The following is a 14791-nucleotide window of genomic DNA, read 5'->3' as shown; positions in this document are numbered from 1 at the left end:
GCGTTTATCAACAAACCCTGATTTCTGCCTGACATGCCCCAAATCAACGACAGTACCAGATAAGATGTATGACTTTGTCCTTGCCTACCCCTCTTGTTAGTTTTATCTGTTGACTGCAATATGGCGGGGTTAAAGGGAACGGTACATGTATATTGCATAGCGCTTGTCTTACTTAAATGTAAGTACCCCCTTTGATTTCGTTTTACTATTTACAAAGTCTCTCGTGATGTAAATACTACTTTATTCTTGATCCAACATCTCTCTCTCTCTCTCTCTCTCTCTCTCTCTCTCTCTCTCTCCTATCCTTAATATATATGCAAATACAGGTATATATCACAATACATGTATATTATGTTTCAGCCAGTGTTCCTGCCTCAGCCATATGTAATGAAACATTCTATGACGCTGGTAACATCACTATTCCCTCTAATGGTATGTACGAGACAGGCATAGTATACAATCAGTACGTATGAGCTACATGTATACATGTGTGTGAGTGGGGGCGGGTGCATTCATATAGAATCACGCGCGATGTTATAAGAGAAATTCCTCCTAGCCCTCCCCTGTAATGCATCTTTACGTTCTAATCAATTTGCCAAACTGATGAACTTATTTTAAGTGTTTTGTACTTCTAAGTGTGATTCAAAAATTTCACTACGTCACTTTTACAAACATATTAAGCTGAGGACTATGAAGCAAGTATTCCTGAAAAGTGTAAATAGAACTTGCTTTGAATACACATTTATTATGGGCCTGCATAGTAACAGCAGGTGTTCCTCTAGTTCTTATTTTCTTAACATTTCTTATATTGAATTGTTTTCCAGAGACGTCGTGCACTTTCTTCTTGGAGTGTTCCACCAACCAAACTGACCCTGGGATGGTACTGATGTTTGGGACAGTTCCCGCTGATATCACCACACTACAGGTAACCCCCCCCCAAAAAAAAAAAAAAAAATAAAATAAAATAATAATAATAATAATAATAATAATAATAATAATAATAATGCATACATATAGTTTAAAGCCCCGATACGTAAGTCAGAATGTTGGGCACAACTTTCTAACTATTCTTTTATGCATAACGACCTCAGAAATAAGTTCAATAGTAAATTTGCACAGGTACATACAAGGAAAAAATTTAGAAAAAGAACAGCGACTTGTTGCACCCCGGTCGGTTACAACAAAACCAGGGTGTTGTTTCAACACGTGTATTTTCTTTTTGTTAAAACTGTTCTCTGATGTTAAAAAATGCGCCCCGTGTCTATTATTCCTGATGGGACGATGTGGAAAATACTGACCATATATATATATGTGCGTGTGTGCGTGTGTGTGTGTGTGCGTGTGTGTGTGAAGTCTTTAATGGGCACGTGCACATTTCTGGAGGCGTCTGGGGTGATTACTTTTTGTACCCTTTGTGCAATCTTTGCGTTGATTCAGTCGAAGTACGATATCATTTCTGGCAGCGTTCCCGTTAATTACAATTAAATTACTTAATATTTTGATGCGTGTGATAATTTTGAAATCTGTCAATACTGAAGAAATCAAAAGAATAGAAATGTGGGAAATATGGGAAAAATAGCCAGCATGTTGCATTATCGGTATTGTATGAAGAATACCCGGTATATTACATTTTGGTGATGCAGAAACAGAGGTGTTAGTACGCCAGCTTGCTTTTCGCTACAGATAAGAGACAGACGAGGTCATGTGCTCAGCGATTACAAAGACAATTCTTCCCTCCCCATTGGTGTCTCCACACTGGATGTCACAGATAAACCCGCTTTGAGGGTGAGTAAGACATTTGCAAGAAAAATAGTTGTATGTTGCTTGTCAGCTCTGTTTGTTTTAACTCCACCAAAATTTAAATGAAAATCAGTTGAAACTTTCTTCTGTGAGTGACCGTTTGTTTGATGACATTTTAGTGTTCGACATATGGTCTATGCGTTGACATCGACTATTATAATATGCACACACACCCTAAGCTTGATTTTCTCACTTTTTATTATTTATAGATCGATCTGACAAAGTCTCTGAAACAAAGCAGTAAATCATCATTTGCCACTTTTACAACAAAAACATTATCGGAAATGGAAGGTATAAGGTGTTATATAATAACTGTAACTTTTATATTAGTTTCAAGGTGTTTATGCCAGGTTTTACCAATACTTGTATGTTCAGTTTTCAGGCTGAAAGAATGTAATAAAAAAAAAGGGTGATTGAATTCAAGACATTGTAGTATGCTTTAAAATTCACCGCACTGAAGAAGAGTCATTTTCTTTCTATTTCGTCCAATACTTCTAATACAGGTGCTTAGTTTAGAAATATTATTAATTATGTTTGTAAGCGCCGTGAAACCTTTGCAATTGCTTTTACTATTAGATATATTGATATAACAGTTTTCGAGAGTTGAATGAAGGCACGTGAAATTCAATTTAACTGTTTCGTAAATTGTGGAATTAAATGAAATATCCCTGCTTAGGTCCTACGCACTTGACGGCTGCTGAGGGCTCCATCTTCTCCCCAGCCTGGCCGGCGAATTATCCCGCTAACATCACGGTGTTCTATAACATACGCACTAAGTATGACAATGGGAAAATTATAGTGAAGTTCAAGGTATGCCTTATGATGCAGCACATACATTCTCTCTCTCTCTCTCTCTCTCTCTCACATACACAAACACACACATACCAGATTTCATATGACTTTTTGCTTTTGTAAGCAAACAGACAGCGCAACATATCACTTTCATTTTATAGTAGCTGTAGCTGAGGCGGGAATACTGGCTGAAATTTTCCCTTTGCAACTGGTTTGTGTCATTTATTCTATGTCTGGAAGTCCAGTGTTCGTATCGTAAATTTTAACAGAGTCATTTTATCATAAGTACCTCTTGAAGTGTTAAGGGGTAATCTTTTTTTCATCATTTTCCTAAGTCTACAACGGGGAGACTTTTTCCTGAACTCCCTTTAGAGGGTACAGGATGAAAAGAAAAAATATATATTACATTTGATAGCAATTTGGAATATAATTTTTGTTATTTTTCAAAAGCTTACAGAGAGATTTAACCCCCTCCCTCGGCGTACGGTTTGTACACTTGTGAAAATGATGATGAAAGAAGATGACCCCTTATGGTAAAAGCAATAACTATTTGATTTCTTTAGACTTTTAACTTGTCCAGAGGATCTATATTTCTAATGGGAAGTAGTGACCAGGACTCCGTTACTTACTCTAGTGGTGAATTATCAGGTAATAAGTCCTCCGTTTCGTAGCTATTTTATCATATACGAAATACCTGAATAGGTAATCGCAGACTTAAAAAACGTGTAAATAGGCAATTTATTTTTCACATTAAAATGCATATCTAAAATTGTGCGGCCCTTTCTATATACATGTACTGATACATTTTCCTTTACACTCATTCACTGCTTCTGCACTCATTCACTGATGTGTTCTACGTTTGATTCCGTTTTTTTTTCTGTGAACAAAAATCGCAGACCGTTAGTAATTCCATCGGAGCCCCTGTCAATATACTTATTTGACCCTTTACCAGATATTCAAGTGTCGGATTTAAAAACGCTTACACAACACTGTTTTCCAGTTTCTCTTCCAAGTGACTACCACGCCAAGTCAAACAAGGTAGCTGTGACTTTCTTCAGTGGAAACCAAACGGGTCAAGGATTCCATCTTGATTACAACGAAGGTACGATGTACCGCATATGGTTCATGTAAAATCATTGCAAATCGGGGCCAGAAATTCGTTTTCTCGCGTAAGTCGATGGATACTACATAAATAACACACTGGGCGTTTGGTTTTTTTAACTTAACCCCATACGAAATAATATATAAAACATAAAACATCGACGGTAAATTGATAACTTTGAAAAATATCGCTTATTTTATTATTATTATTATTATTATTATTATTATTATTGTTGTTGTTGTTGTTGTTGTTTTTATTTATTTATTTTTTTTGTCTCCAGTGTGCCCATACAATAACGAGGAGGTGTCGTGCGAGGAGGCGGACAGAAGAGGTTAGTAAGGGTTTTAGAACACGGTTTGTTGTATGACTGGTGCAGGAATTCATCCCATATATTTCAGCCACCGACCATTTATCTGCCATAGTTGCTTGGAGACTAGTCTAGCATTTCGCAAGTCACTCCATGCTGAAAAGTCCGCACCGGTAGATGCCCACGAATTGTCAATCTTCCCCTATACATTTGCCATATCTAAATGAAAACATGAGAATTTCAGTAAGTGCATATATCAATTGAAATAGTGTCTTAATGTCTCCTCCATCCGAAATTACTACAAGCATTCACAGTCCCATTCATACCAAGAAAACGGGCAACACGGGTCGCTTTTTATTGTTATGTGCGTGGCATGGTAACAAATTATTATCTATACTAACTGCCATGGTCTTAGTGATTTAAATATATATAAACTATTCAATAAGACTTAAATAGACTCTAGAGATATGTGTTGCCATATCGTTTAATTGCGCCTATCTTCTTTTTATTTCAGGACAGAGGCGGGCAGTGGTGGTGGTTCTGGGCAGTATAGGCACCGTGCTGGCCCTGATTGCACTGGTCGCCTTCTTCTACTGGTATATAAAGAAGAACTACCACAAAATTGGTAAGTTATAGTACAACATCGCACACGGCGTGACTGGCGGTTTTACAAATTGAACTTAAAAGGGTCTATACATACACGCCAGAACTTAGGGCATTTGCATTCCGTTGTAGAAACACATGATGATATCTGAATGATTTTGTTACTGCGTGATCTTCGCCACAGTCATATTTAATTGCTCATCTGTACAATTGTATCAAACCAACTTTTGGCACAAGTATTTAAAATAAGAATGGAAAAAAGTGATATATATGTGCGCTTTAACTAATTATCATATTCAATTCCAGGTTACCAGGACTTCTCTGACCCAAGGCATGGCCTGGTTAATTAGAGCAATTTATACTGCAACCACAGGAACAGAGACTTTCAGAGACTTTTATGCGTGCTCTTGTTACCTACTAACACATAATAAAGTTAAAAATTCAATACCTTCATCAATAATCAGTACATATACCAGTGGGGGTTGGGATGTTCACTTGCACGCTCTACCACTGTATGAAAGTAAAACGCAGTTCCCGGGCAGGGCCCTGTATAATACTTCCAAAGCTGTCGGCCGGGAGTTTACCTATTAAAAAACGACATTAGGCGATCTAAGGCGAACCATTCATTACTTAATTAACCGATTTATAATAATGATATTTAGCTGCCTTGACAGGCGTATCCCAGTGCCTTTCTAATTTACTTATTACTTATTCATCATTCTTTTATTTTATGCCCAGTCCGTTTTGATGGACGTAGCTTTGAGCCGTTTTTATTTAGTTAATGGTATTTACACTTAAGTCGAAGTGAACACACGTTAGACGGCATGTCCTAGTAAGTCCTGCTTAACATCTGCTTAACTTATGGTTAATAATCGCTCAATGGGTAATAATAAACTGCGTTTATCAATGAACCCTGATTTCTACCTGGCATGCCCTAAATCAACGACAGTAACAGATAAGATCCTTGAATTCGTCCTTGCCTACCCCTCTTGTTAGTTTTATCTTGTGTCAGCAATATGGCGGGGTTTAAAGGAACGGTATATTGCGTATGCATGACGCTTGTCTTACTTAAAAGTAAGTACCCAGTTTTAATCCGTTCTACTATTTACAGAATTTTTCATGATGTCATTATCCTTGATCCAGCATCTCTCTCTCTCTCTCTCTCTATATATATATATACAGGTATATATCACAGTACATGTATATTGTGTTTTCAGCCAGTATTCCCGCCTCAGCCATATGTAATGAGACGTTCTATGACGCTGGTAACATCACTATTCCCTCCAATGGTATGTATGAGATAGAAGGTCCGGTAGGATAACTTTGAGTGGGTGGGTTAGGGGGTAAATATTAATATAAAATCACAAGCGAAGTTAGCAGGAACATTCCTGTAAGTCGTGTCCGCCTCCTGTATTTATAACAGAGTTGGATAAAAAGTGTAAGGAGGGGATGCTCCAACACAACCAGAAGATACATTTAAATCTCTGTAAGCTATTGAATATTCCTGTAGTGACTTTACAATGTACCCACCCTCCCATTTACACAGTGGAAATCCACGATTTCAGGTACTCACCAAAAAGGTCTAAATGGTAATCTATTCAGTCTTCACTAAGTGTCGTTTGTGTCGATAGTGGTCGAAAACTGTTGTTAATGCCCCCTCCCCTAACGCATCTTTTCGTTCTTAAAAACTTACCGAACTGATGGATTTATTTTAACAAGAAGTGGTTCAATTAACTTAACGTGTGTTAAAAACATTTCACCTTGACAATTATAATATATATATAGTATGGCTGAAAGGTGTTAATAGAACCCGTTTTAAATATTTATTTACTGCCTCATAGTGTAACTGGTTCTCCTATGGCCTAATTTTCTTAACATTTAATATTTTAGTTTTTTTTTCAGAAACCTCGTGCACTTTTTTCCTAGAGTGTTCCACCAACAACGAAACTGTCCGGGGGATGGTACTTATGTTTAGGACAGTCCCCGCTGATATCACCAAACTGCAGGTACCCTCACTCCCCCCCCTCCCCCGGGCACCTAGATCCGGAAATGTACTTATTAGAGACCACGTGACCAGTGTTGTCAATTTAGTCAGTTTTGGGGCTACGGTGCACGCCTTTACACCTTCTGTGTACTGTACAACTTTATTTTAACAAACTATATATATATATATATATATATATATATATATATATATATATATATATATATATATAAACAATGACCCTTTTCATATATTTTATACAACGCACGTATACAAATTCTAGAATATCCATTATATTATTACTGGTTGTATACCCTCTGTGGATTTTGTGTTATCTCTTCATTGCTTCAAACGAAAAATAAATAACATTTTAATTAGTCGTATTGTTAATTTGAATATTTTCATGCTTATGGCGATTTTAAAATCTGTTAATATTGCCGTAGTCGCAAGGATAGATCTAGACATATGGGGCGAAAATAGATTGTATTCTGCTTCAGATAAGAGACGGACGAGGTTACGTGCTTGGTGATTACAAAGACGATTCTTCCATCCCCATTGGTGTCTCCACAATGGAACTCATGGATAAACCAGCTTTGAGGGTGGGTAAGATATCTACCAGACAAATGTATTTTTACCACCTTTGCTTGCTTTTGCTCCTTTGCAAATAAATAAATAAATAAATAAATAAAAACAGTCGAAAGAAGCAGATTGTTTTGTGAGCAAGTGTTTTCCCAATGGTATACTGTATTACTCGACAAATGATCTATGTCTCGGTATCGTAATTATAATATGGGCACAGTACTTTATATCTTACAGATCGATCTTACAAGGTCTCTGAAGGAAAGACGTAATTCATCATTTGCCAATTTTACAACAAAAACATCCGAGGAAATGGAAGGTATCATATAATAACTGTAACATTTATATTAAGTTCTTGGTGCTAATGTTCAACCTGAAGAAAATATTGCCACAATAATGATTGGAGTAAAAAATATTGCAGTTTGTTTCAAAATTTGCCATATCAAAAATGGCAGCTATTGTCTTTTGATATTTTTTTTTTAATTTCAAAACTTTTTAAGTATATATATTTATTGTTTATCGTTTTAAGCGTAGTGAAATCGTTGCAGTTATTATATTAGATATACTGAAATAACCGACCTGGAATGTTGAACACTGGCATGTAAATTTTAATATCACTGTTTCTCGAGTTGTTGGAATAAAGTGAAAAATCCCTGTTTAGGTACTACGATCCTGACGGCTGCTGAGGGTTCCATCTTCTCTCCAGCATGGCCGGCGAATTACCCCGCTAACATGGCTTTGAACTATGCTATACACACAAAATATGACAATGGAAAGATTACAGTAAAGTTCAAGGTAAGCCTAAAATAGAGCACTAACATTCTCTTACACACACTCTCTCTCCCCCCTCTCTTTCTATATCTGTGCCTCCACCCCCACACAAACACAAACTTGCACTCGCGCGCGCGCGCGCACACACACACACATACACACACACACATACTCTCTCTCTCTCTCTCTCTCTCACCAAATTTCAGAATACTTTCCGTTTTTGCAAGCAAATATATAGTGATACATGAAGATAAAATTTTCACCTTTATGGGAGCTGTATAACTATCAATAGAGAAACTTGAATTGAACTATCTTTAAATTAATCAAAATGTTATATATTTTAATCTGGTTGTCCAGTGTTCATATTATATATTTCATTGTTTCATTCAAGCTTAAAAATCCTTTGAGGTGCAAAGTGTAAAAGAATTGATTTATATATATTTCAAGGCTTTTAACTTAGGCAATGGATCTCTTCTTTTTATGGCGAGCACTGAGCAGGATGAAGTTGTTTACTCATCAGGTAATACGTCCATATCCAAGTAGTTTCTTTTTTTCCATCGCCCGGAATGTTTAACAAAGTCATTATTAATACTGTCGACTGTATAAATCATAATTACGCAAATTATTTACAACCTAAAAATGATAACAAAATGTGTATCTGTTACCGTGCGGCTCTTCTTGTAAAACCGATTCAGTCTCTTTTACACGTATTCAATGCTTTATTCATTCATGTATGCATACGTGAATAATTTCATAATAATAATAATAAATTTATTTTGAGTCTAAAATACTTTATAACATGTTCAGAAGACTTTACATATACATGAAACATGTACAATTACTTAAGAAATCAATTACTAGGAATAGATAAATGAAAAATTTAAGAGCTTTACGACAAAAAATTTAAGAGTATTTTAGATAAAAACATACGGATTCTTACATAAAAGAACTTACAGTAAATAACTAAAATATGTTTATTTAAAAAAATAATCACATTTGTTGTTTTTCTTTGTATAAAAAATAATGTATACCGGAAGTTATTCCATCGAAGTCCCTGTCAGTATACTTGTTCGACTCTTTATTCAAGTGTCGAATTTAAAAAAGTCGTAGACGATATTATTTTCCAGCCTCCCCTCCAAGTGACTTTCACGCCAAGGCAAACAGGGTAGCTATGTTATTCGTCAGTAAAAACTCAACTGGGCAAGGGTTCCATATTGTTTACAACGAAGGTATACTTAACTACGTACATTTATGACCGTCTGTAAAGTGTCTGCAAACCATAGAAGGCTAATCATTTTCTCGGACAAGTCAATAAATACTTTTTAAATAACACCTGGAGCTTATTTTTTTTACTTAACCCTGCAATACTGATTTATAATTGTGATATAAAGCATTGACAGTGTATAAACGGATTCATAGCGTTAAAATGGTAATTGTTGTTTCCAGTGTGTCCATACAATAACGAGGAGGTGTCGTGCGAGGAGGCACAAAAAAGAGGTTAGTAAGGGTTTTAGCACACGGTTTGTTGTATGACTGGTGCAGGAATTCGTCCCATATATTTCCCATTCATCTGTCATGGTTATTATTCTGGGTTTTATATTTGCAACGCATGTCCTTTGGAAACAAACTAAATCGCTATATTATTGTCATAGGGCATGTTTTTTTTTTTTTTTTTTTGGTATAGAACAAGTTATTATCAGTCATAATTATTGCAGAAGTGGTAGCCCGCAGTTGCCCACTTATTGTCAAGGTTTCCGAATGTGTTTGCCATATCTAGATGAAAAAACTTGTCTGAATGAGAATTTGAACAAACACAAAATAATGCAAAAAATATTACCGTTCATTTGTCCATTTTGTACTAATTTTCGGTATGGTCTTATGTGTGTCAAGAGGGTAGGACAAAATCAAAATTATGTTTCTGGATAAAATTGCCTTTATTTCAGGACAGAGGTGGACAGTGGTGGTGGTTTTGGGCAGTATAGGCACCGTGCTGGCCCTGATTGCACTGGTCGCCTTCTTCTACTGGTATATAAAGAAGAACTACCACAAAATTGGTAAGTTATAATATTAGGGGTGGGCAAATGAAGGCTTTTTTGAGAAATTTAATTTCAGACAAGTGGATTCTATGGCCATTTTGGCTGCTGAATACAAATCTAATAAGTATTTTCATTTTAAATTACATCTGATATTGGTATCAGGTGATTTTTCAAAATGGCAACCAAACGCTCCCTCAAATCACATATTTCTCATGTAAATCTTTAAATATCAGTTCAAACATGGCTTTTTATATGTCTAACCATATGATTTCATGATCAATGAGCATAAATAGATACATCATTTTGGTTGGGTCACTTCATTTTGGGTTAAAAAGAGGATTTTTTGTCATTTTGAGGTAAAAATCACCCCAAAATCACCATTTCTGTGTACATAAATACAAATGTTTATATACAACTGTGGCTTTTAAATTAGGAAAAACAATAATACAACAAATATGGCCAGTGTTGTTCAAGGATCACATGAAACTGAAAAGTTTTGACATATAGAATAGCATAATGTTAGTTACATATGGGAATATTTACAGTAGAACACTCAGTAGCAGAGCATTAAGGATATTGTTACTCTTTATTACCATCCAGATACTGAAAATAAGTTTTTTCCTGCATCTTATTATTCAATAATGTATCTGTCTTTGTGCTGCTTTGAAACAATGAAAAAACTCTTGAAAATATGAAATAACGGCGTTTATATTTTTTCGTTGCAATGTATAAGCATAAGCAACTCAAAGCTTTAATCATCTATTTAACAGCTTTCATTTTTGAGATTAGTTAGCAATGCATATGGGGCTTAACTTCATCCCTGAACAAGATTTTGTCACAAGGAATGGCCAATGGACCACAAAGGCATGAGTTACAATCCCATGCCAACGTTATGGTTTAAATGCTTTTGTTATGGAGTCATGAGTCCGTAATGACCGATCTTCTAAAAACAAAGGTATTATTTTGCTTTATCAACGATCAAATCTGAACTAAGGCTTTAAAAAATCGCTGGCAGGGTTTTTGGGTACTAAATGGTGTCATTAAATTGGCTTTGAAATAGTGATCACGGGTGTTCAGGTAAAACAGACATTTGAGAATCCGATTTTTCAGTTTTTACCCCCAAACTGCAATTATACCATCACCCGTAAGATGACATGTGTAAATGTTAATTAATGTAATCACTAAAACACTGAAAATTTATTTATCACCGAAAAGAATGTATGTAAGGCAGTAAATAAGGAGTTTTGGGTGAACGGTGACAATATCCTTATTGTCTTCATTTATAACCTAGTCACACTAGAGGCGGAATGAGCTAGAATGTAGTCGGAATAAAAATTTCTTGTTTGTTCCTGGATATTTGAAGTATCTTAAAATTCTAAGCGCATTCTAAATGTTTGGGTCCATTCTTGCGTCCTGTTAAAATGTTTTGCTCATTCTCAAAACTTTCAAAGTGCATTCCAAGTGGAAAAATATCGAATGGCATTCAAGTGTATTCTAACTGCACTATGAGCGCATTCTTAAAATTCTTACGAAATTCCAACAGCATTCGAAACATTTTGGGAGAACCGAAATGGCAAGGTGCTTCAAATCTTGTCAGAATGTTCCACATTGTGCCTCCAATGAGCAGGAATGCAACTCGAATGCATCTTGATTGCAGGCTGGGATTCAGCCAACAATGAAACCACACTTGTATGGCATTTGAAGTGCATTCTAAATATTCTCACTATATTTAGGGTGAACGGCATTAGCATTAACAATATTCCTAATGTGTTCCAACTACATTCGAGCTGCATTTGAGAGCTATACAATACAACTGAAATGTGCACGAATCATTCCAGGTGGGTTCGAAGCGCATTCTGACGTATTCTTGCTTGAATTAAGGTCAATTTGATATTACCCAACGAATGTGGCGCGAATTTTGAAAATTCTTCATTATGGCTCATTCTGCTTGATTACTTCAGATTCCAAATAAGTGTGACAGGGGGCTTTACAGTGCCTTCTGGTCTTAGTGTATTTCTTGTTGATGCTTTCATGGTTGTGGTGAGATACTCTTAAACTACACAACTGAAACTAAGTACTATTCCAAGGTCAAGAGCTTAGAGGTTGTAAGAGGTTGATGTCACCTGACAAAGTTTTACCTGTTCTGAAGAAAAGGAAAATTATACAGCATAAAATTTGTTGGTACACATCCATGAAGGTATTTTCAGCATTGTTTTTATACCAAACTGTAATCCATGAATTCAGTATGTACATAATGGCCATTATTTATATTTATCTTAGGCTCGAAGTGTTTATTTTATGTATATGTTTGTTTTAAATAACATATTTTTACAGATGTCACCCTAACAATATTGCCAATGTCTTGAATATGCTCATATTTGAACTCAGCAACCCTCAAAACATATAGAAAGACATATTACACATCATTTTTATGTACTTTACTGTGAAAATATGGCCAAAAAGCCATTTCCCGCCTTTTTTCACAAACAAATAGCAGATACCAATATAAATCTTTAGCTTTGGTAAAAAATATTGTCAGATTTTTGTTCAGCAGCAAAAATGGCCATAGAATCCACCTGTTTTAAAAAATTTTTGTCATTTGCCCACCCCTAATAATATATAACATCTCTTAGTTTTCAAAATTGAACCTAAGTCATAACAAATAAAATAGTCATAACAAATAAAAGGCAACAATAACAGAACATATACACACACTGGACAAAAGAAGTGTCACCCCCTAACTCAGAGTAATAAAAGTAGGCAGATCTTGGGTACTTATAATACCTGGTCTACTTATAATGTGACTAATGAGTATAAAACCGCTATACCATGGAATTGTATTGTTGGTCTTGTACATGTACAGCAAATGTTATTCCTGTCTTCCTCCAATATGGCAAGATACAGGCAATTATCTAACGGTTATAGGTGCAAGTTATTAACCTGAAGAGGCGGAATATAAGAAATGTCAGAATATCGATACAATTGAATTGTTCAGTCAGAACCGTGCAGAGGGTCTGGTCTCGGTATAGAAACACTGGATCAAGAGACAAATTGCCTCTGATGGGTCGTCCAAGAAAAAAAAATGGCCGTGAAGACCGACGACTGATTTTGATGTCCAGGTTGTCAAAGTTCGACACTGCTTGTCAGTTGACAACACAGTGGAACAATTTCACACATAAGAACGTGTCTGTGAAAATTGCTAGGCGTCGGTTACATGCTCATAGAGTGTAAAGCAGGGTAGCAAGACTGAAACCTCTTATATCGTTACAAAACAGGCAACTTAGATTGAACTAGGGTCAACAGGATCTGGAACTGGACAGTCCATGACAATTGGTCCTATATATTTTTTTCTGATGAGTGTCGCTTTGGTCTGACCTCTCATGACAGACGGGTACGATGCTGGCGAACTGCTGGTAAAGCATTTGAACCACATGCACTGAATTTTCGAACCCGGAGCAGCATATTCATCATGGTGTGGGGCTGCATCAGCATCCATGGCGTGGGCGAATTGATAGTGGTTGATGGAAACATGAATCACTAGAAATATATCGATGTTTTGGAGTCAGGCTTGTTACCATCTATTACTAACATGTTTGGTGACAGGAATTATCCATTTGTTCACCAGGATGAAAATGCCCCTTGTCACAGGCTCAGAGCAGTTGATGATTGGTTTGACCAACAGGACATTCGCAGGGTGATGTGACCTGCCCAGAGTCCGGATGTAAACATAATAGAAAATGTGTGGAATGATATGTCAAAACTTTTGACAAATGCCCGTCTAACCAGCAGAGAAACTGTGTTATTTTCAGTGTTTCATGCTTGGGCCAGCATAAGCCCTAAACGCATCAGACAATTACATGAATCCTTGCCTCGTAGACTGGCACCTATTATTAGGTCACGTGGCTATGCCACTAAGTACTAATTTTGGGCTTGAACTGCATATTTTGGTAGAATGTATATTTTGTTCTCATTTTGTGCTTTTTTTGTGAAATTTAATGTTAATAAAATGATACCAGGAGCATATCATTCCACAGTCATTTATCTCCCCCATAGTATTGGTTCAGTAGGGGTGACACTTCTATTGTCCAGTGTGTGTATATATATATATGACACGTGATATAATATAGATGATTATGAATTAAATTCCAGGGTATCAAGACTTCTCTGATCCCAGGCACGGCATGATCAATTAGGGCAATTAACTGAAACCACAACGAAGGGAACAGAGACTTACAGAGTTTTTTTTTTTTTTTTTTTTTTTTGTATGCTCTTGTTACTTATGAGGAGGAACTTTCTGGTCATATCCTGCATTTCTGCATTCTTGCAAATGAAAATTTGAAATCTAACGAAAGAGAGAAAAGGAAATGAAAGAGAGAGAGAGAGAGAGAGAGAGAGAGATGATACGAACATCGATGATACAACATCGCAAGGTCGAAGGAATAATTTTATGTGTTCAATATTATCATATCTTTATTTAACAGTAAATCAACAGGATACATGTGTGAAGTTTTAACAACGAATATAATATGTTTTGGTTACTTAATGAAAATATTTAATGAACATTTGGAATGGTGTTGGATACACCTTTACTTTTGCCGTCTAAGTATCTTTTGGTATCAGCTTTGGCTTTATCACAGGAGGAATATAGAGGAAACGAAGTACAATATCCCAAACACTATAATGTATACCCACAAATATATTAAATACTGGACTGTTATGCCAACACATAGTGTTGTACTTTGACAAATTCAATTTAACAACAAACAAATGTTACTCTAAAAAACATAACCTCTTACGAGATTAATTTGTACCCTGTA

At 36.0% G+C, this 14791-nt stretch overlaps 2 protein-coding genes across 3 annotated transcripts; both read left to right on the top strand.

Annotated features, from left to right (window-relative positions):
* The first annotated feature begins 75 nt into the window (after nucleotides 1-75).
* LOC147760654 (uncharacterized) lies at nucleotides 76-5290 on the top strand. Of its 2 annotated transcripts, none has more exons than XM_087017868.1 (11): nucleotides 76-178; nucleotides 361-432; nucleotides 825-925; nucleotides 1684-1785; nucleotides 2010-2091; nucleotides 2477-2610; nucleotides 3156-3240; nucleotides 3593-3694; nucleotides 3975-4025; nucleotides 4516-4626; nucleotides 4911-5290. In XM_087017868.1, exons 1-11 carry the CDS (start codon nucleotides 121-123, stop codon nucleotides 4952-4954), a joined length of 942 nt encoding a protein of 313 aa, XP_086873994.1. In that variant the 5' UTR covers nucleotides 76-120; the 3' UTR covers nucleotides 4955-5290. The 2 variants fall into 2 exon arrangements, with proteins under 2 accessions (XP_086873994.1, XP_086873995.1); XM_087017869.1 differs by having other exon boundaries at nucleotides 104-178; nucleotides 365-432; nucleotides 4911-5288.
* A 72-nt stretch (nucleotides 5291-5362) lies between these two features.
* LOC106174345 (uncharacterized) lies at nucleotides 5363-14697 on the top strand. Its single transcript, XM_013555876.3, has 11 exons — nucleotides 5363-5678; nucleotides 5822-5893; nucleotides 6507-6610; nucleotides 7086-7187; nucleotides 7405-7486; nucleotides 7829-7962; nucleotides 8386-8458; nucleotides 9066-9167; nucleotides 9385-9435; nucleotides 9882-9992; nucleotides 14124-14697. The coding sequence occupies exons 1-11, from the start codon at nucleotides 5621-5623 to the stop codon at nucleotides 14165-14167; spliced, it is 933 nt and encodes a 310-aa protein (XP_013411330.1). The 5' UTR covers nucleotides 5363-5620; the 3' UTR covers nucleotides 14168-14697.
* The last annotated feature ends 94 nt before the right edge of the window (nucleotides 14698-14791 follow it).

This window comes from Lingula anatina, chromosome 7 (genome assembly GCF_051362555.1).
Source record: "Lingula anatina isolate TDL-2025a chromosome 7, LinAna3.0, whole genome shotgun sequence".
Taxonomy (NCBI): domain Eukaryota; kingdom Metazoa; phylum Brachiopoda; class Lingulata; order Lingulida; family Lingulidae; genus Lingula; species Lingula anatina.
Note: the sequence above shows the minus strand (reverse complement) of the source record. Positions and strands in the feature narration are given on the sequence as shown.